Source organism: Trachypithecus francoisi, unplaced genomic scaffold, assembly GCF_009764315.1.
Source record: "Trachypithecus francoisi isolate TF-2019V2 unplaced genomic scaffold, Tfra_2.0 Lachesis_group9, whole genome shotgun sequence".
NCBI classification, from domain to species: Eukaryota; Metazoa; Chordata; class Mammalia; order Primates; family Cercopithecidae; genus Trachypithecus; species Trachypithecus francoisi.
The window spans coordinates 14,384,333-14,403,604 of NW_022681474.1; the positions used below are offsets into that span (position 1 = coordinate 14,384,333).

A 19,272-nucleotide genomic window follows, 5' to 3' on the forward strand; every position below is an offset into this window, starting at 1 on the left:
CCCTGCTTTCACAAAACGTAGTCCCTCTAGGGGTCAGCCTGTGTTTTTGTACTGCCTGTGAGCTAAGAATGGCTTTTATGTTTTTAGATTGTTGAAGAAAAATGACAAGAGAAATAATTTGTGATGTGAAAATTATTTTAAAAATTCAAATTTTAGTATCCAAAAGTTTTCTCTGAACACAGCCACATTCGTGATGTGTGCATTATTCATGATTGCTTTGTCACTACAACAGCAGAACTAAGTAGTCAAGACAGAGACCAACCACATGGTCGCAGAGCCTAAAATATTTGCTTTCTGGCCCTTTCCACAAAATGTTTCCTGACTTTTGGCCTAGTTTGCTGTGGAAAGAATATTCTGGATATTGGGAATGCCCAAGGAAGTTTGAAGCCCTCGTCTCGTTTAATCACAGACGTGGGGACTTGGCTGAGGTGAACTCTAGCTGCATAGATAAGTATGTCTGAAAAAAGAAGTCTGGAGTTCCAGTTTTGCACTTCTTTCCTGCTTTTGGATACTCAGTGAACCAAAATGACCAAGATCTCCACAGGTTCATTTTCTGCCAAAATAGGTTTCTATGACTGAAAAAGTGGATCTCTATAAAGAACTGAAAATTCTGTACTAATAAAGGTATTTAGTCCTGAATGCTCCTTTAAGTAATGATCCTTGGGCATCATTATCAATAGTCAGCTATGGATAAACTTTGACAAGATCAGGAGTGGCCAGTAGTGTCTTCCAAGCAGAAACACCAAGGGGCACCAAGTGTGTCTGTGACTTGATTCATGCTTTGTCTGTTTTCTACCTAGAGGCATCTGGTTCAGTGTAGCCCAGCAGTTACTTACAGCTGGCTTAAGAATCCCTTGTTCAAAATGTTCACATTTTCTGTTATTTTTTTCTTAAAGGAGGGCAGCCTCAACATGTACTTTAGTTCTTCCATAAACATGTACAGCACTGCTTCAGATCTGTGATTACTGTCACTTCTAAGTAGTTACAACAACTTTGCCATGCCATAGAATGTTTCTTTCTTGATTACTTGTAAAAGTTAACCACAGTCACTCCCACGTGCCAGCAGGTGATGTGAACTCTGGATTCTGACCTGAACCCTGTTACAGGGAGGCCTTGGTTGAAGAATCCTCAGGCCTGCAAATTGAGAATAGGAGTAATTTTTCAAAGCCTGAGAAAGATTTGGATCAGAAATAATCTGTACATATTATAAAGCATTGTTTTTATGTTTTTCTGACCTTGTTGTCAAGAGCTATCTGCTTAGTTTACTTCAGAAGCTACCTCTTTCTTAGTTGCAGCTTTTTCTCAAGTCATTGACAATGTTTTGGTCTGGCTGACAGGTGCCAGCTGAAGCCCTTCAGTGTGAATGCCACAGAAAGCGGCTCCACAGCTTGTTACCTTAAAAACCCCCAGAAATCTCCTTGTACAGCTCTGGGACAGAATGTGCAATGTCCTGTTGATTTCTTTTGTGAAATGCCGTCTCTAAATTATAACTAGAAAGTCTTGGAAAGAAAACCCTCAAGTTTATCAAATGTGAAAGCATCTTACAGCAAATGTTTTGTTCCCACAAATCACTGGGAGGGATTTTGGTTCTGTCGAGAGTCCTCTTTTTGGTTTGTGTCAGTTCACCGAGAAAGCGCCTCAGCCTGTGAATCTGGGAGCAGTTTCTATCAGCCTCTGTGGCCTTCCCTTGGGTGGCGTGAGGCCCATCACAGAGCAGTGCTTGAGAAGGGCTTCATGGTGTCTGGAATAGGATTCCTCATTTATCACCGAAAAGGTGGGTGGGCAACAAGTAAATAAAAGGAACATAGAAGCTTTCAACAAAATAATCCCCTTTGTGAAATTCCTTTTGGCCAATCCTTCTATACAGCCCAAATCCTTGAAGTTTCTAACTATAACAACTGAAAAAAAAAAAAAAACAAAAACCCAGATACTTAAAGCATAACCCCCACAGCTCCCTTAGCATAAAATGAGAGAAGTATTCCTCTTAGTGCGGTTCAGCAGATTGAGACCATCCTAGGGCTGGTAAGTTAGGGTCCAAATAAAACTCAGATTAGCCTCAAGATCCCGTTAAAAGAGCATGTGAAGACGCACCACTTTACGTCTTCTCAGAAGACCAGCAAAGGTTAAAATCACCAGTGTGTGCTTGTCCGTGTTTCTGTGATGAGGTCTCTCAGGAAGTTGGGGCAGTGCTCTTAATCACACCTATCGGAAACCCCTGGGGGCTTTCAGGACTATGAATGCCTAGACCCCATCCTGCAACCAGTTGTATCAGAATTTCTGGGGTGGCACCCAAGACATTGGTGGGTTTTTTCCTTTGAGGTAAAATGCACATATACACTGACATGCACAAGTCTTAGGTGTACCATACGAAGAATAGACAGCGGCGCGCACTGGTGCAACCCAAGTCCCATCAAGCTACGGGGAAGCTCGCTCTTGTCCTGGGCCAGTAGATCCCCACTCCCACGCCCCCTCCCCAGACAACCATTGTTCTGCTTATTTTCCATGAGGGGTAAGTTTGGCCTCTTCTAGAACTTTATAGAAGTAGATATTGATGTTTCTTAAAGGCTTCCCAGGTGGTTCTACTGTAATAGACACTTAAGTAGGATATCTGAATCTGAATGGTGCTTTGTTAAAATGAGGTATAAGACACTCCTGGGGTAGTTATGAAGGCAGTATCTTCAAAGAATTCTGGAAGTTTCATCAGAGTTGAGAAGATGGGGTGGGCCCTATCCAGGTGACCTTGTTTCCTTTCATGCTTTACTCAGTCATTTTCCAGGCCCAGATTACCATTTTTAATTGCACTCAGAAGGAGAGAGATACTCTAGCAAACTAGTTCTAAGCAAATTTAAACAGACAAAATCAGACTTTCATCCTCTATTATACCACTTAGTTTTGTGAAATTAAGGCACTCAGCATGCACTGCATGCATTCTGTCTTTCCAAAAATAAGGAAATGTTGCTTGCACATGGTTACACCAAATTAGCAATTGATTTAAAAATGTTTAAACAGATAGAACCAAGTTTGTGAGAGCGTGTAATATCCACAATTTATGTTAATTCTCTATTTAAAAAGAGTGGGAACTGAATATAGACCTTTATTTAAACTGGGTAATTACATGAACAGGTGTTACCTAAACTTCTGTACTACCGTTTCAAAGTAAGAACAATCTAGTTAAGATGTTTTAGCTATAGTGATATTAATTCTGATATAAAATTCTGATTCTAGCAGTGCATAATCTTTGCCCATATAGAAACAATGGATTGCTTTATTTTCTAAAGAGTTAGAAACAAGAGAGGTGAACGTGCAGAAAGGAAAAAACAACAAGAAACTCCTGCACATAATGCAGTGCACAGTACCTTGAGACAGAAGCAAGAGGTCTTGGCTGGATGGAGCAAGGCTGGTCAGCAGGGCTCAGGCCTCCTCTCCCAGCTGTCACTACTCAAGGGACCACAGAGCCTAGAGCTAAGATCCAGAGGGGAAGGGATTCCTGCCCTGTTGAATTGATGGAAGGCTGTGCATGATAGTTAGTGGAATATTAAAATTATATTTCAGCGCTACATAACAGTGTTGGTTGTATCTTTCCTTTGAATAATGTTTCCTATTAAAGGAACCAGAACCCCACTGATAGTATTACAAGACTTCTAACCTGGTGTAGATTGCTATTATGTCTGAATTTAGATAAATTCATACTTTAATGATATTGATATTTGAAATCAGTTTTAATAGTGCACCCAAAGTTTGAGTTGGCGTGAGAGAAGGCCATGTAGCTAGAAGCATGAGTTTTTATTCTCCTTTCTTTTAAGAAGAATGTAGATTTTATAAGCGCCAAGAACAACGTAGCAATCTCTGACCTTCTTAGCTTTTCTCTTCCCTGTATCTGACAGTTCATCACACTGCTTATTTAGTACAGAAAGCAGTGCACTGAAGGATGTCCATTCTAGTAAGTAGCTGACTGTGCTTCAGATCCAGGGCACACCTTCTGCATTCCTGTGTGAGATGCAGAATGCAAAACGGAGGATCATTTTTTATTGTAGTCTAGGGTACAAGTGTACGAGAGGTGCCCGCTAGTATTTCACAAATGTGTGTGTGTGTGTGTGAAAAGCACTGGGGATCTTGTTAAAAATGAGAGTGGTTTTCAGTGTTCTCACTACAAAAACCAATTAGCTCTATTTCGCCATTGCACATATTTCAAAACATCACACTGTACCCACAAGTATATATAATTTCATTTTGCCAATTAAAATTTCAAAAAAGTTTTTTAAAGAGTTGCTAACCAATGCTGCTGATTAAACAAACTTAATAACTATAGAGTTCAGTGTTTGTGTCAAGTTTTGTCTCTAAACAGTGCATATGGCCAAATACTGTGCTAATAAATTACTTGAGTGAGTTCTTCATATCCTCCTTCATGTGGCTGTGTTCAACTCATTTTAATTTCAGTTAAGTTCTTTTGTTAGTTTTCAAAAAGAGAATTCTCAAGTTACATCAATTCCCGCCCCTAACCAAAAAAAAAAAAAAAACAACCAAGATTATAAACCCTGGGTTCAGGAAATTTTACTGCACTTTATATTCCATATCTGTGCCATGGGTACTGTCTTGGCCATGCATCGCAGTCACCTGAGGAATAAACAAATAAACAAGCAATACAAATCACAGGCCCTGCCCCCAGAAATCACAGCCCAGATGCTCAGCGAGTGATGCCAGCTGCGTTTTATAGAAGTTCAGTCCATATCTCTGATGTGAGGCCAGGCATGAGAAGAGCGTTTTATAAAAGTTCAGTCCGTATCTCTGATGCCAGGCCAGGCTTGAGAAGAACTGCTCTGTAATCGGTGTAAACAGAGCCGCTGTAGGCACTGGGCACAGGCCACAAAGCGGCCTGAGGAGACAGCACTGACTGTACTGCCAGAGCACCTAGGTGAGAAGTGCAGTCAGGAAGGTGCAGTGCAGACATCAGGTAAATGAAGTCAAGTTTAGTTTCTCACTAATAAAATGTGTTTCCACTTGTTATTTAGATATTTGATGTGTATCTAAACAGTGTATGTAAGTATAATCAATTCACTTAAGCCCTAGCTAAAAGTTCTGAGTTATGTGAGAAATATTTGTCCTTTCCTCTACTGTGTTTAGTATACTGGAGTGACTTCCTATGTTTACAGTTCTTTTAGGAAGAATTATACCATTGGGCAGAGAATCGTCATCTAGTGAGTGGAAAAGTTAAAGCATCTATGAAACTAGCGGCCACACCCACTCACTTCCTCCGCAGTGTGAACCGATGACATTTGCGTGCCTGGTGTTTTGCCTTTGCTTCCTTTAGGCTGTTGTAACATCAGGGACTTTGACTGAGGAAGTAGGCACACTTGTCCTCGTTTCCTAGCTGTTTAGAAATAACATGCGTAGAATCCTATTTTTTCTTCATGTGAAAGTAGACTTTTCTGGTGCAATAAATTGAGGAACCTAATTAGCTTGCAGGCTAGACTAAGAATTGGAGTTATTACTGAGTAGATCCATGATGCTAAGAAATGGAGATGTTAGTGTGCAGCTGTGCTGTACACAGTGAGTGACACAGATTTTCAGAATCGCCTTTTAAACATGTTATATTGAAATTCACCATTCATTATTGCTAATTTAAGATGTTCCCTCAAAGGACTTTAGCCACTGATATTGTTTGTAAAATAAGCGATTCTCCCTTATGCCTATTATTTGTTAATCTAAAAATTAAGTTTTAAAATACCAAGAAAAGAAAAAATATATACTCCTCTAAGGATATTATATCAGGTACAACATAATATTTTAAAATTCTTACCTTGTTCCATTAGATGCTGTTTTTCTTTGCAAATATCCAAGATTTCTCTTTGTCAAATATGTTAGAAAAAGTGCATCTTTTAATAAACTCTTTGCATACTGTTTCATATATGTCTTTTACATGAATATAGACATGAATTGTCAGATTTTGTACCATTTTTTATTCTTTTATTTTCAATAGAGCATTAAGAAGAAGAATACAAACAAACAGGAGATGGGCACATACCTGAGATTCATTGTCTCCCGCATGAAGGAGAGGGTGAGTCCTGCTCAGGGAATCCTTCAAAATATCCCAAAACATATTTTACTGTGGTTCATTCTTTCAAAGTTGAAAGAGCGAGAAGTAACAAATATGTACATAGCAATATGAAGTGTGGAGAGCACCCTGTCATATTTCTTTTCTGCAGTCAGCAGTTCTATAACAGGCAGATTTTTTTGTCTGTTTTTGACATGGACATTTTGACATAAGCTACATGAGATTAGAAACGTTTACATTTTTGAATGTCATTCATCAGAATGAACGTTTTCATTGATGACTCTTTAAAAATGAAAGGTAGTTTTTCCAAATAACTATTCTATCACAACTTTAAGGAATGTCATATTAAACTATATAGTAGTATATGTACATTTTTTCTGTTAAGTTTTAAAGTACTTCCTCTGAGATTTTGCTTTAAAGGTAGAAAATCCTGGCCGGGCGCCATGGCTCCCGCCTGTAATCCCAGCACTTTGGGAGGCCGAGGCAGGAGGATTGCTTGAGCCCAGGAGCTCAAGATCAGCCTGGGTAAGATGGCGAGACCCTGTCTCTACAAAAATAAAAAATAAAAAGATAGAAAGTATTTTGAGCTTTAGGAATTGATGTCTTACCTGCCTTCCTTTAACCACATTTAAATTGATGTACTAACACCCTCTTAGGCTATAGATCTTAATAAAAAGGGGAAGGACAGTAAACACCCGATGTACAGGAGGCTGGTGCACTCAGCTGTGGACGTTCCCACCATTCAAGAGGTAAAGTCGGTTTCTTTTATTTCCATTTCAAATAAATTTTCCTAACTAACAAGTTAAAGAATAATGTAGCAATTAAGCAGATTTTGGTTCTTCTTCTTTCCTTGAAAGTATACTTTTTTCCACTTCCTAAAACAAAAGACAAGCATAACTACCAAATGAAGCATTATTAATTTGTAAATTTCATGTGCTTACTGTAATACAAATTAGGTGTCATCTTTAAAAGGCCTGGTTCTAAAGATGAGCAACTTATAGCTTCTTGGTCCTTGTTGATTTAAGGAAATGCCTTACAGCCTGGGCAATTTAGTATTTCAGATGTAAAGAATGTTTTCCAGGTTTAGCAGTGGGACCTGAGAGTTCCTCTCAGAAAAAAAAAGTAAAGCATAGAACTGATCTGCAGTCTTGGGAAACAATAAAATGAACAACAACAACAACAAAATATGGTTAGAAAAGTTAATTATTCTTAAAGGTCTTAATTTTACTGACTGTAGCTGAGGATTGTTTTAGTTTGTTCATGTCCAGTAACAAATTGCAACAAAATCCAGTAGAACACATAGACATATTTGCAGTCAGGGTTACTGAATTACTAATTTTGCACCTCATGTGTCATGTTGGAAATTTAAAATCTTACACTGGGTCATTATAGCCTATAGGGAGACCACAGGAATGATTTTAAATCATCCTACAAGTTTCCTTAGTCCCTGAGAAAGACTATAGCTGTATTATTTCAATATAAGATAAGGGTAAATGAAGGTTTTTCCCTTAAAGTAACTGGTAAATCCTGGAACAAAACCAAGTAGTTTTAATTTTACCTCCTACCCCCAGCCATAGCCCCTTCTCCTAAACTGTAAGACCTCTACGGAATACGTAGGAACCCAGACGTCCCTTCCTCCCCCACTGCCTTTACTCATGCAGGTTCCTTCCTGTTGAAATCCTCTAAGATTTGGCACAGAGAGGGACACCTGAGATATTATTTTAAAATTATTTATAAACCAATTCCTAGCCCCAATTCAGAATTATAAATATATCTTAGTAGTTACGGTAAACTGTCACAGAGGCTAACAGTTCTGGTTTTCAATCTTGATCTTCCTGTGTTGTAAAGAATGACAGGTGTGTGCTTAGGGTCTCATCACCCACACTGGCCCAGGCATTCATGCATTACAAAGCTCAGCAGCAGCTTTCTACATTGTTGTCAAATGAGATGTTCAAGCCATTAGAGTTCACTCTGATAAATTAATGTAGTGTCTGTGTGGCTGCAGGATGTCTGACCTGTCGTGCTTCGTTATACTGCATTATGAAAACCGCAGGTGGAGTTGTTGGCTTCTTTTACACACATTCTCTGTCAATACTGTGGGATGGCAGTAGTCATCCTGTGTCATCCTAGAAAAGTCTGCTTGTCCTCTGAACTTAGTCCAGACAAGTGTTTTCACTGGTGACTCTTTTCGTCGTTCTGTTTTTGCTCCCTGCAGAAAGTGAATGAAGGGAAATACCGAAGTTATGAAGAGTTCAAAGCTGATGCTCAACTGCTTCTCCACAACACCGTGATTTTCTATGGAGGTTGAATATTTTTGTGTTTTTTTGTATGCATTTTTAAACACACCATTTACATTCCATGTTGAACACTATATTTCATAAAACATTACATTCAAAGAATTAATACCTTAATGATCTACAGTAAGTGATAATGTTAGAGTATAAGGTTAGGAATATCTGGTGATACAGATTATAGAATGGACTGGCCAAACACAAAATCATAGTATAAAAATGATGAAAACACAATTGTTCTTTCCAGTTTTATATGTATTTGTTTTAGCTGAGAGGTTTTTTATAAGCACTATGATTAATTCTGATCATTTCCCCAGAAGTATGACATCATCCAAAGGTAAGTAAGGTCACTCTCTATACCTAGAGAATTAGTGGTTGTGTTGGATGGAAAGCAAAGGCTGCCTGTGTAATTTTATTTTGCTATTGTTATTTTAAATGGACATTTTGGTTTGAAATGGTAGATGTCTCCTTTTGCAGACTGAAGGAAAAGGATACTAACTTTGAATCTTGTATTTGCAGACTCTTGCTTATAGGTAATATGTTTTTAATTACAGCAGACAGCGAACAAGCTGACATTGCAAGGATGCTGTATAAAGACACGTGTCATGAGGTACTGTTCATTGCCCAATAATTGTACTCTTTCTATAATTGAAATTAATTTATTTCAGGATTCCACTCTTATCTACGTTTTAATTGTGCCATTTCCTTTAAATGTTTTTTATTGCCGGGCGCGGTGGCTCAAGCCCTGTAATCCCAGCACTTTGGGAGGCCAAGTTGGGCAGATCACGAGGTCAAGAGATCGAGACCATCCTGGCCAACATGGTGAAACTCCGTCTCTACTAATAATACAAAAATCAGCTGGGTGTGGTGGCACATGCTTATAGTCCCAGCTACTCGGGAGGCTGAGGCAGGAGAATTGCTTGAACCTGGGAGGTGGAGGTTGCAGTGAGCCAAGATAGTGCCACTGCACTCCAGCCTGGTGACAAAATGAGATTCTGTCTCCAAAAAACAACAACAACAAAAAAAGTCTTTTATTTTCATGTTTGATGTAGATGGGAAATAATGCAAATAGAAAAATAATTCTCGCAAAACTGGGAGTCAGATTTAGTAACTAATTAACTTCTACAAGGGAACTCTCAGCCACCTTCAGGACTGTTGCATTAGCTACGTGCTGCATGCAAACGTGTCTTGCTGGGCAGATGTGCAGTAAACATTACCCTCTTATAATGAAGGATCCAAATTTGCATCCCTTCTAAACTACATAGGCAAAAAGCAAACCCAACCAAACAACGAAGTACATATTCATACAAAAAATGAAGGCCGGGCGCGGTGGCTCACGCCTGTAATCCTAGCACTTTGGGAGGCCGAGGCGGGCGGATCACGAGGTCAGGAGATCAAGACCATCCTGGCTAACACAGCGAAACCCCGTCTCTACTAAAAAAATACAAAAAATTAGCTGGGCGTGGTGGCGGGCGCCTGTAGTCCCAGCTACTCAGGAGGCTGAGGCAGGAGAATGGCGTGATCCCGGGAGGCGGAGCTTGCAGTGAGCCGACTTTGCACCACTGCACTCCAGCCTGGGCGACAGAGTGAGACTCTGTCTCAAAAAAAAAAAAAAAAAAAAAAAAATGAAGTACATTTAAGGAAGTATATTTTTTGGTGGTCTTACTTAAAACACTCACCTGTAGCCTAGCCATATTATCTTTGCAAAAGTTCCTCAGTTTATACAAAAAGTTTTGTTTCTTGAATTCATTTCAAATTTTACTTTTGTTTTTATTTGTTTAATAAGCATTTACTGGGTGCCTCGTATGTGCCAGGCAGTATGTGAGGAGGAGTAAAAGGTGATCACAGCAATAAGCATTTACTGGGTGCCTCCTGTATGCCAGACAGTATGTGAGGAGGAGTAAAAGGTGATCACAGCAATAAGCATTTACTGGGTGCCTCCTGTATGCCAGGCAGTATGTGAGGAGGAGTAAAAGGTGATCACAGTGCAGGCCTCCTGCTCATAGAGCCACATTCTGAAGAGGGAGACTGGGAAAAAGGAAAAAGAAACAGATAAAATATGTCTGTTTACAAGTTGTAAAAGAATGTTGTGAAAGAAAACAAGGAACTAAAATAGAGAATGAGGCACAGGTAAGGACTGCTGTGATTGGTAGCAGATGTTGTTACCTTCCTGAGGAATATTCAGTCTGAAGTGCTAACCAGTGAGGTCTGGGCAGGGCCCAGTCAGACCAGCCTCGGCTTCTGTTCCAACTGGGGCCTGAGACCAGCGACATGGTTCTAAGAGGACAGTGACAGGGTCTTCAGTGCCATTTATTGAAAACTTTAAAATTTAAGCTTAAAAGATTAAGGAACAAAATTCAACACTATTTATGTATGTGAATGTTAATTGACATGGATACATTTTACATAGTTTAATGTGTATGTATGTTTTCTGTAGGCTAAAGTAGTTTCTTTTCTTTTTCAGCTGGATGAACTGCAGCTTTGCAAGAATTGCTTTTACTTGTCAAATGCTCGTCCTGACAACTGGTTCTGTTATCCTTGTGTATGTGAAATTTTGTGATTTTTGTTTTTTACCTCTTAAGTGTGTAACATACAGCTCTAAGGAAGTTTACTTCCGGTTTGGTTAAAGATTATAATTTTCTTCCTAAATTTCTAAAATATCATAGTATATATGGGTTTAATGAGTATAAACAACTGAAACGAAAAAAAAAAAACAGGGCTTGTTACCCATTTCTGATTTTAAAATGAGATATTGAATAAAAATAAATCTTGGGTCCTTTTTCTTTCTGAGACAGGGTCTCACTCTGTTACTCAGGCTTGAGTACAGCAGTGTGATCTCGGCTCACCATAGCCTCGACCTCCCCCAGACTCAAGTGATTCTCCCACCTCAACCTCCAGAGTAGCTGGGACCACAGGCACGTGCCACCACATCTGGCTAATTTTTGTATTTTTTGTAGAGATGGGGTTTCACCATGTTGCCCAGGCTGGTCTCAAATTCCTGAGTTCAAGCAGTCCTCCCGCCTCAGCCTCCCAAAGTGCTGGGATTACGGGCATGAGCCACCACGCCCAGCATCTGGATCCTTTAATAAAGTGAATTTTTGTTTCTCTTTTCATTCTTTCACAAGAGACCTAAGGCTTTGCATTTGTCTGTAGCCGTAAAATTTCCCCAAAATGATACGGCTTCAAGCCGGGCACTGACAAAGGGAATTCTGAGCATTCTTGGCCAGCAGCCTTGGCTGCCTGAGAGAAGCCAGCCCTGTGAGACAGTGCTGTGCCAGCCTAAAATGTCCCCATTTCTAACAAATTCCCAGGGGTGCTGATGCTGCTGGCCCCCCTGGCTGCACCTGGCAAAGCGGGTGCTCTTGTCTGCCACCGTCATGCATGTGGATGGCCTTGGCTTCAGGGGCAGCCATGCTCCAGTCCCAGCCTCTTACGAGGAACTCTGATGCAAATAGAAAATCAGTCAATCCCAGAAAAAAAAATCTCGTGTTTAAGAGTCATGAAATAAATGTTTTAGAAATAATAGATTATACGTGGCTAGTTTAATATTAATGGTACACTTGCATTTAATACTTTAAAAGTAATATAACAAGGTAAAACATTTCATTTCCAGATACCTAATCATGAGCTGGTTTGGGCTAAAATGAAAGGTTTTGGGTTTTGGCCAGCCAAAGTCATGCAGAAAGAGGACAATCAAGTCGATGTTCGCTTCTTTGGCCACCACCACCAGAGGTAATTCGCGACCCCATGTTCAGTGTCACCGCCGTGCTTATGAAGTCTTAAGAAAGTCTGATGATTTCTCCATCAGAGATGCATGAAGTTTATTTTAAATTGGAAAAAAAAAAAGCACATTATGCAGCCAAGAATATGTTCCAAGATAAATTGTTTCCAGATATTTTTCAGATACTTTTACTAAACAGGACATTTTTAATAACTGACACTGTTGAACTTCAGAAGCACATTAGTGCTAAGACTGAATTTATAGTACAGTGGGCAGGAGGGCCTCAGGCTGTGTCCCTTCCATAAGACGGGAATGACATCACAGTTGCTCTGGCCATCTTCAAGGCTCAGTTAAAGACATGGACTAAAATCATCGATCTTGTGATCTCAGAATGTGTGTAAATACCTGAAGTGTGCATAAAAATAAGCCACAATAGGAATAAAGAATTAACATGCAATTTATTTGGTTCATTTAACACAGATATTGAGATAAGGTGAAAAAGTGACAGTAGTCAGCTACGTGATCTAAAAGTGATACTTTCCAAGGATTTAAATGAACAGCCCATGAGGCATCTCCTGTCGTGCCAGGAGGCTACTAGTGCGTAGAGAAGCTGCACAATGAGGGGCCTTACTCCTCCCTGTGGTAAAGTTTTACTTGGTCTTTATTTAATTTAAACAGAAGTGTAGTTATAAGAAACCTATAAATACCATAAATTTCCCAAAAAGTAGTTCTGTTCTTTCATAAGTAGATACTTGCCTGATACTGTCATGTCAAGAAACATTAAATGATGATCCAATAAAATAACTCAATACAAAATGAATGTTTTATTTACATTATTATTAAGTGGTAATTTTTAACATATGCTTAATACCTCATACTCAGATGGTTTTAGTTTCTTATCAGAACAGGCAAGGAGGTGATGTATTTTTGGTAGGTTAGGTACAGGCAAGGAGGTGATGTATTTTTGGTAGGTTAGGGACAGGCAAGGAAGTGATGTATTTTTGGTAGGTTAGGGACAGGCAAGGAGGTGATGTAGTTTTGGTAGGTTAGGGACAGGCAAGGAGGTGATGTAGTTTTGGTAGGTTAGGGACAGGCAAGGAGGTGATGTAGTTTTGGTAGGTTAGGGACAGGCAAGGAGGTGATGTAGTTTTGGTAGGTTAGGGACAGGCAAGGAGGTGATGTAGTTTTGGTAGGTTAGGGACAGGCAAGGAGGTGATGTAGTTTTGGTAGGTTAGGGACAGGCAAGGAGGTGATGTAGTTTTGGTAGGTTAGGGACAGGCAAGGAGGTGATGTAGTTTTGGTAGGTTAGGGACAGGCAAGGAGGTGATGTAGTTTTGGTAGGTTAGGGACAGGCAAGGAGGTGATGTAGTTTTGGTAGGTTAGGGTAAGTCTTTATGTGAGATTGTGTCCTTGCTTCACCGTCTTCTACCCTAATCTTGACACATTAGTCAGTTTCTCTGAGCCTTAGCAAAATAAGGGCCTCTTACAAGAGTTGTTGTAAGGTTTAAAGAAATGTTTAGAGACTGAGCACAGTACCTAACACATAGTGAATACTCAATAAAGGTCAGCTTTTATAATACAACAAATACTCAGGGAATAACGGGGGACAGTTTGCTTCCATGTTTTTCACGTTAAGTAAAACACAGTTAACTTAGAAAAACAAGAATTCAGTTATTTTATAGCGATACTAATAGGAAAGAATAGGCTGATAATTAGAACTTTTTATCTATATATTTTTCTTTTTCATCAACTTGCAAGTAGCTTTATAGTGTCTTCAACCGTGAGTGATATTAATGAGTTAACTGGTTAGATGTCATTTAGTACACTATGCAGAAAATAGTTTTAAAGAATATTTGGGCTAATCTGCAGCAGTCCTAGTCTGTCACCTGAAGAGAGAATCAAAACATCAGATTACATTTTTAGAGGTATTTTTTTTCCCTCAAGCTTCTTAGGTCCTAGAAGATTTTACCTAAATAATTCTAGACCGATGGGACTCTTAAGGACTTTATTTTAGTAAATAAGAGAGGTTGACAAACTATGTAAAATCATTTTCCTTTTTCCTGGATACAATGTGAACAATTCGAAATGAAGGATTGGTTAGGATATACTTTATAGAATGTTTAAAAAATTTGATTAAATTATAATCATGAATTTTTAATTAAGCAACATATGCTCAAAAGTTCTAGTTGATGAGGAGCCTCTGGTTGCAAGTTTTGGCTGATAATTATTCTTTGCTAGTCCATCATATCATTACATGTAAGTGGGAGGAAAAAAAATGGTTTTGTACCGTTCGTTTCCTCCCATACGCACCAACAGAATACGCTGCTCCTTCGTAGACAATGAGCACATTGTAAATTTCCAGGAAAAGGGTCGAGTATGATTGTGTTTACATGTGAGAGCTGCTTCAGTGAGGTTTTTGTAGGATTTGCAAGATTTTGCCTGCCAAAGAAAGTAGCCGGTAAGACCTGTCTTAAGGAGGCTGAATCTTTTTGCTGCAAGTCGCTGGTGGATGGCCCAGGCCAGGAAACCAGGTACAGACAAAAAAGAGCTAGAGCACTTTGGGTTCATTGACATCAGATCACAGAACCATTTTATTCTGCACGTATAGTCCGAGCATTGACAGACATAGAGCCAGATTAGACTTTTCTGCTTTTTATTAGGCTTCCCTTAAATTGCAGGGTGTTTGTTTGCTTTTTTATTTTTTTGTAGATCAGAGAGCATGCCCTGGGATAGTTTTTTAAACGGAAACCTGATTATCTGCAGTACTGGAGCTGATTAAAAGAGAATAGAAGCACATCGTGAACTGTGTTGGGGCTTTTTAAAGAACAGATGTGGGCCGGGCGCAGTGGCTCAACCCTGTATTCCCAGCACTTTGGGAGGCCGAGACGGGCGGATCACGAGGTCAGGAGATCGAGACCATCCTGGCCAAAATGGTGAAACCCCGTCTCTACTAAAAAAATACAAAACCTAGCCGGGCGAGGTGGCGGGCGCCTGTAGTCCCAGCTACTCAGGAGGCTGAGGCAGGAGAATGGCGTAAAGCCGGGAGGCGGAGCTTGCAGTGAGCTGAGATCCGGCCACTGCACTCCAGCCTGGGTGACAGAGCGAGAGACTCCGTCTCAAAAAAAAAAGAACAGATGTGAATCCATTTTATTTAAGTTAAATAAGGAAAATACCCCTGTAGATACAAGTTCCTTCCAGGTAGTCAGCACTGCTTGTAACAGAATTCTCTCTCAAAAGCAAACTACTTTGAAAAAGTCAACAAACCACTTGTATTGAATTCCTACTACATAATAGGAAATCAATAAACATCTGTTGACTGGAAGAGTAAATATATTCAAAATCTAATGACAAGAAACTCTTCCACAAGCATAATTTCATTTGTACTCTGCATTGGAGTTTAGTTTTTCAAAGTTCAGTTTACTTTGATATGGTTTTTAACAAAGTACTTATGCCAGATGAGACATAATTGATATAATATTCACCAATGTATTTATAAATAATGTTGTAGAAGTTCAAATCTAACAGTTATAGCTATTGTTAGCATCTAATGATACAGATTACTATGTATTTAAAATGTGCTTCTAGATTGTAAAGTTTGGCTTGTACAAGGAAGTAGAAATCATTATTTATGGCTGAGCCACATGTGTGATTCTCTAAGAGATTCCTTCAAAACAGTCACAGGCCCAGCATTTCTGGAGCTCTATAATTACAGGCCAGGGATGAAAACTGAGATACATATGCTTGTAGCAGGAAAAAAAATCTTTAACAGAAAACTGAAAAGCATAACTGTGTGTGTTTCTAGTAGCATATCGCAACATGTACTCTGCCGTAGAAAATGTCTGTTACTCATGCATCCGTATAGTTTCCTACCTCATTTATGATGTTCCCTCTGCCTGGAGTCCCTCCACTCACATTGTCTGCTGTCTAAATCTTTCTTATCTTCCAAGACCAGGGCCGAATAAAATGTTCTGACCACTCACAACCAAATGTAAACTTTTCCTCTCCATAGCACCCTCGAGTACCTTTACTACCTGCTGCATTGCATTATAATTATTCCTTAGTTCTTTCTGACAAAATTGTAAGTCCATCACAGGCAGAGGCATCCTAATAATCAGAAGACCCGAGAGATTCCAGCCACTAATAGTTTACCTTAACCCCTGTGGGCAGCGTCTGTTGCTGCCGTCAAACAAGGCAATGAAACTCAGGACCACGTAGACCCCATTCACTTTTCCATTCTTTGTAGTGCCTTCCCCTGGTACACAGCAAACATCTGTTGAATACAACATTTGGGATGGGTACGAATTTAAATCCAGAAAGAGACCAATGCCCAGGAAAAATGTTCTTGAATTTTTAGCATTCTTTCCAACAGAACCAAATACAGTTTTCATTTGCTAGTTTTAGATATGTATTGCACTTATGTTCACAGCTAACTACATTGTGGCTAAATAATAAATGGCTCTGCTTGTTAATCTGGTTTCTCTAATGAATAGAGGCATGATGCAAATATGACTTACTGGATAATATTTTTAGATGTTCCCATTTTATATGAATACATGTATGTGTCTTGTGAAAATTTCTGGGCATTTTCACGTGATTCTTTAGTGCTAACTGCAAATAGCTAGATAGGTTATATTAGTTTACAGTATTCAGAACAACAAATAACTTTAAAAGGACTTAGGAAGAATACAGATGTGAACTGTGACATAACTTTAAAAGGACTTAGGAAGAATACAGATGTGAACTGTGACATAACTTTAAAAGGACTTAGGAAGAATACAGATGTGAACTGTGACAAGCTAAGCTGATTAAATTGTGAACAATTGGGAGGCATTTGTGAATCGAATTCTGAGAACTTTTGTTGACTGAAAAACAAAACAAATCTCATTTATTTTCCACTTGGTAACTGTTTATTCAAGCCATGACGAAGCCTAAGTGATTGCGGTTTTTGCAATTGGTTACAGTTACTTTTGCACCAAGCTAACAGCTGAGAACTGCCACAGGTCACACTTTATGGCAGGCAGGGTCCACTGAAGCCCTCGACCACCTTTCCTGCCATTTGGGGTGTTTCTAACTACACCTTTACGTGTTTTTCCTAGGGCCTGGATTCCTTCTGAAAACATTCAAGATATCACCGTCAACATTCATCGGCTGCACGTGAAGCGCAGTATGGGTTGGAAAAAGGCCTGTGATGAGCTGGAGCTGCATCAGCGTTTCCTACGAGAAGGGAGATTTTGGAAATCTAAGAATGAGGACCGAGGTGAGGAAGAGGCAGAATCCAGTATCTCCTCCACCAGTAATGAGCAGGTGAGTGTGTCTCAGGAAGGAAGTGCCTATTCGTTCTTACTTTTAAATGCAGAAATCTTAGTGTACACTCCTCACTGTAATGAACAGATTTTGACATTTTCCTTCCCTTTTTCACATTTGTAAAGTGCTCTGCAAAAGTAAACCAAAACCAATTCAAATGAATACATAGATGTAACAGTGACCTTGACCCTGCCAGTACCAAGAGAGTTAAGTACAACTGCTCCTCCCTGAAGGTGCGCTAGCTCTTTCAAGCCAGAATAGTCATTAAGTCAGTGGTAACTGAGTGGATGGAAGGATGCAAAAGGTAGAAATGTATTCACTTCTCACCTGTGGGTCCACTATGAGTGTTTTCGGCAGAGAAGTATTTCCTAGTGTCTGAAATAATATATTACTTTTATAATGCCCACAGCTAAAGGTCACTCAAGAACCAAGAGCAAAGAAAGGACGACGTAATCAAAGTGTGGAGCCCAAAAAGGAAGTAAGTTGCCCACCTTGCAGTATCCAGGTGGCAAATGAAACAGGAAATATTTTCAGAGTATTTTGTATTTTCAAAGTATTTCAAAGACAATCACTCTTGGTGGATACTTGTGACATTCAGTTGCTGTCAATCGAATAATATCCATCAAGCTGAAAGCAGTCTTCTGACTTCCCTGTCATTATCTGTTACCCTGGAATAGCATACCTGCTCCAAGTCTCCATCTTAATTCAGCAGCCACTGACCAAAGCTTGGCTAAGTGGGAAGGGCACGTTGCTATTAATACATTTCCTGGGAGCTCTGATATTTTTCCTAAGTATTATTAAAAACAACACATTTATCCAGTATATCGGTTGTGCCAACATTTGAAAACTTGGAGACTGTGGTTGAGCTCAGCCGTTTTAAGTGATATAAGCACTGCATGTTTTAAAACTGTAAATCTGGACACATTTCAAACATATATTCAGTGAGAAGTGGTTTAGGCTTTTAGGAAATTTGTTAATGAATCTAGTCCAATGAAGTGATTATAAGTTGACAATACTTTTTATATTCTATAAATTTTTATGTTTATTTTAAAAACAAAACTTACAGTATTAAGTAAAATTATAAATGAAGCTTATGTTTGTAATTGTAGCTGCTGTTAACTGCATGTCCTTTTCATTCACTGATTGGGGGAGATTTGTTTATTTTTAAATTGTGGCAAAATATACATTAAATCTACCACCCTAACCATGTTTTTTAACAGAAGTGTATGGTATGGCTGTTTACGTATATCACTGTATTTTTAGCCTAATAGAGTAGTTCTTGAACTAGTGAATTATATTGCTTTGTTTTGCATCTAAACTCTTGTCTTACATTTTAGGAACCAGAGCCTGAAACAGAAGCAGTAAGTTCTAGCCAGGAAATACCCACGATGCCTCAGCCAATCGAAAAAGTCTCCGTGTCAACTCAGACCAAGAAGTTAAGTGCCTCTTCACCAAGAATGCTGCATCGGAGCACCCAGACCACCAGTGATGGCGTGTGTCAGAGCATGTGCCATGACAAATACACGAAGATCTTCAATGACTTCAAAGACCGGATGAAGTCGGACCACAAGCGGGAGACAGAGCGTGTGGTCCGAGAAGCTCTGGAGAAGGTAATGCTTGTCGCCACCGTGGGTGCCCAGCTGCGGCCGGCACTCCTGTTGTGGTTAGGCTCCTTTTCCTCATGCATCAACCCAGTAGCAGCTTTTAAATGGAGCAATAGAATGACACCAGTATCTTTTATAGCATTTCAAGTAATAATGATACTTTTCTCACCTAAATTTTTTACACAGGTACTAAAGGGGAAAATGGTACCTCATGCAGGTAGAAGCAGTGTGTTAAGTTTCTGCTTCGTCGTAGACGGTCTGTGTAAGTTGTACGCTGACTTACTGTGGGTTGTCTTTTCA

At 39.5% G+C, this 19,272-nt stretch overlaps 1 protein-coding gene and 1 long non-coding RNA gene across 21 annotated transcripts in view; one reads left to right on the forward strand and one right to left on the reverse strand.

Moving 5' to 3' along the window:
* The window catches only part of ZMYND11 (zinc finger MYND-type containing 11), a 119,325-nt gene that overhangs the window by 94,002 nt on the left and 6,051 nt on the right, over positions 1-19,272 (forward strand). For 13 of the 20 annotated variants that reach the window (XM_033209650.1, XM_033209662.1, XM_033209649.1 and 10 more), the window contains 9 exons: positions 5,978-6,055; positions 6,709-6,801; positions 8,268-8,355; positions 8,898-8,953; positions 10,808-10,885; positions 11,957-12,075; positions 17,161-17,368; positions 17,778-17,846; positions 18,706-18,978. In XM_033209650.1, coding sequence (XP_033065541.1) covers positions 5,978-6,055; positions 6,709-6,801; positions 8,268-8,355; positions 8,898-8,953; positions 10,808-10,885; positions 11,957-12,075; positions 17,161-17,368; positions 17,778-17,846; positions 18,706-18,978 — 1,062 coding nt within the window. The remainder of the gene's footprint in view (positions 1-5,977; positions 6,056-6,708; positions 6,802-8,267; positions 8,356-8,897; positions 8,954-10,807; positions 10,886-11,956; positions 12,076-17,160; positions 17,369-17,777; positions 17,847-18,705; positions 18,979-19,272) is intronic. The other 7 variants (XM_033209652.1, XM_033209664.1, XM_033209651.1 and 4 more) reach the window with 3 other exon arrangements.
* Positions 7,510-19,270, reverse strand: LOC117082714. The gene is made up of 3 exons (XR_004436740.1): positions 19,181-19,270; positions 16,214-16,334; positions 7,510-8,261 (listed from the first exon to the last, which is right to left on the reverse strand). It is a non-coding gene; the product is annotated as an uncharacterized LOC117082714 (long non-coding RNA).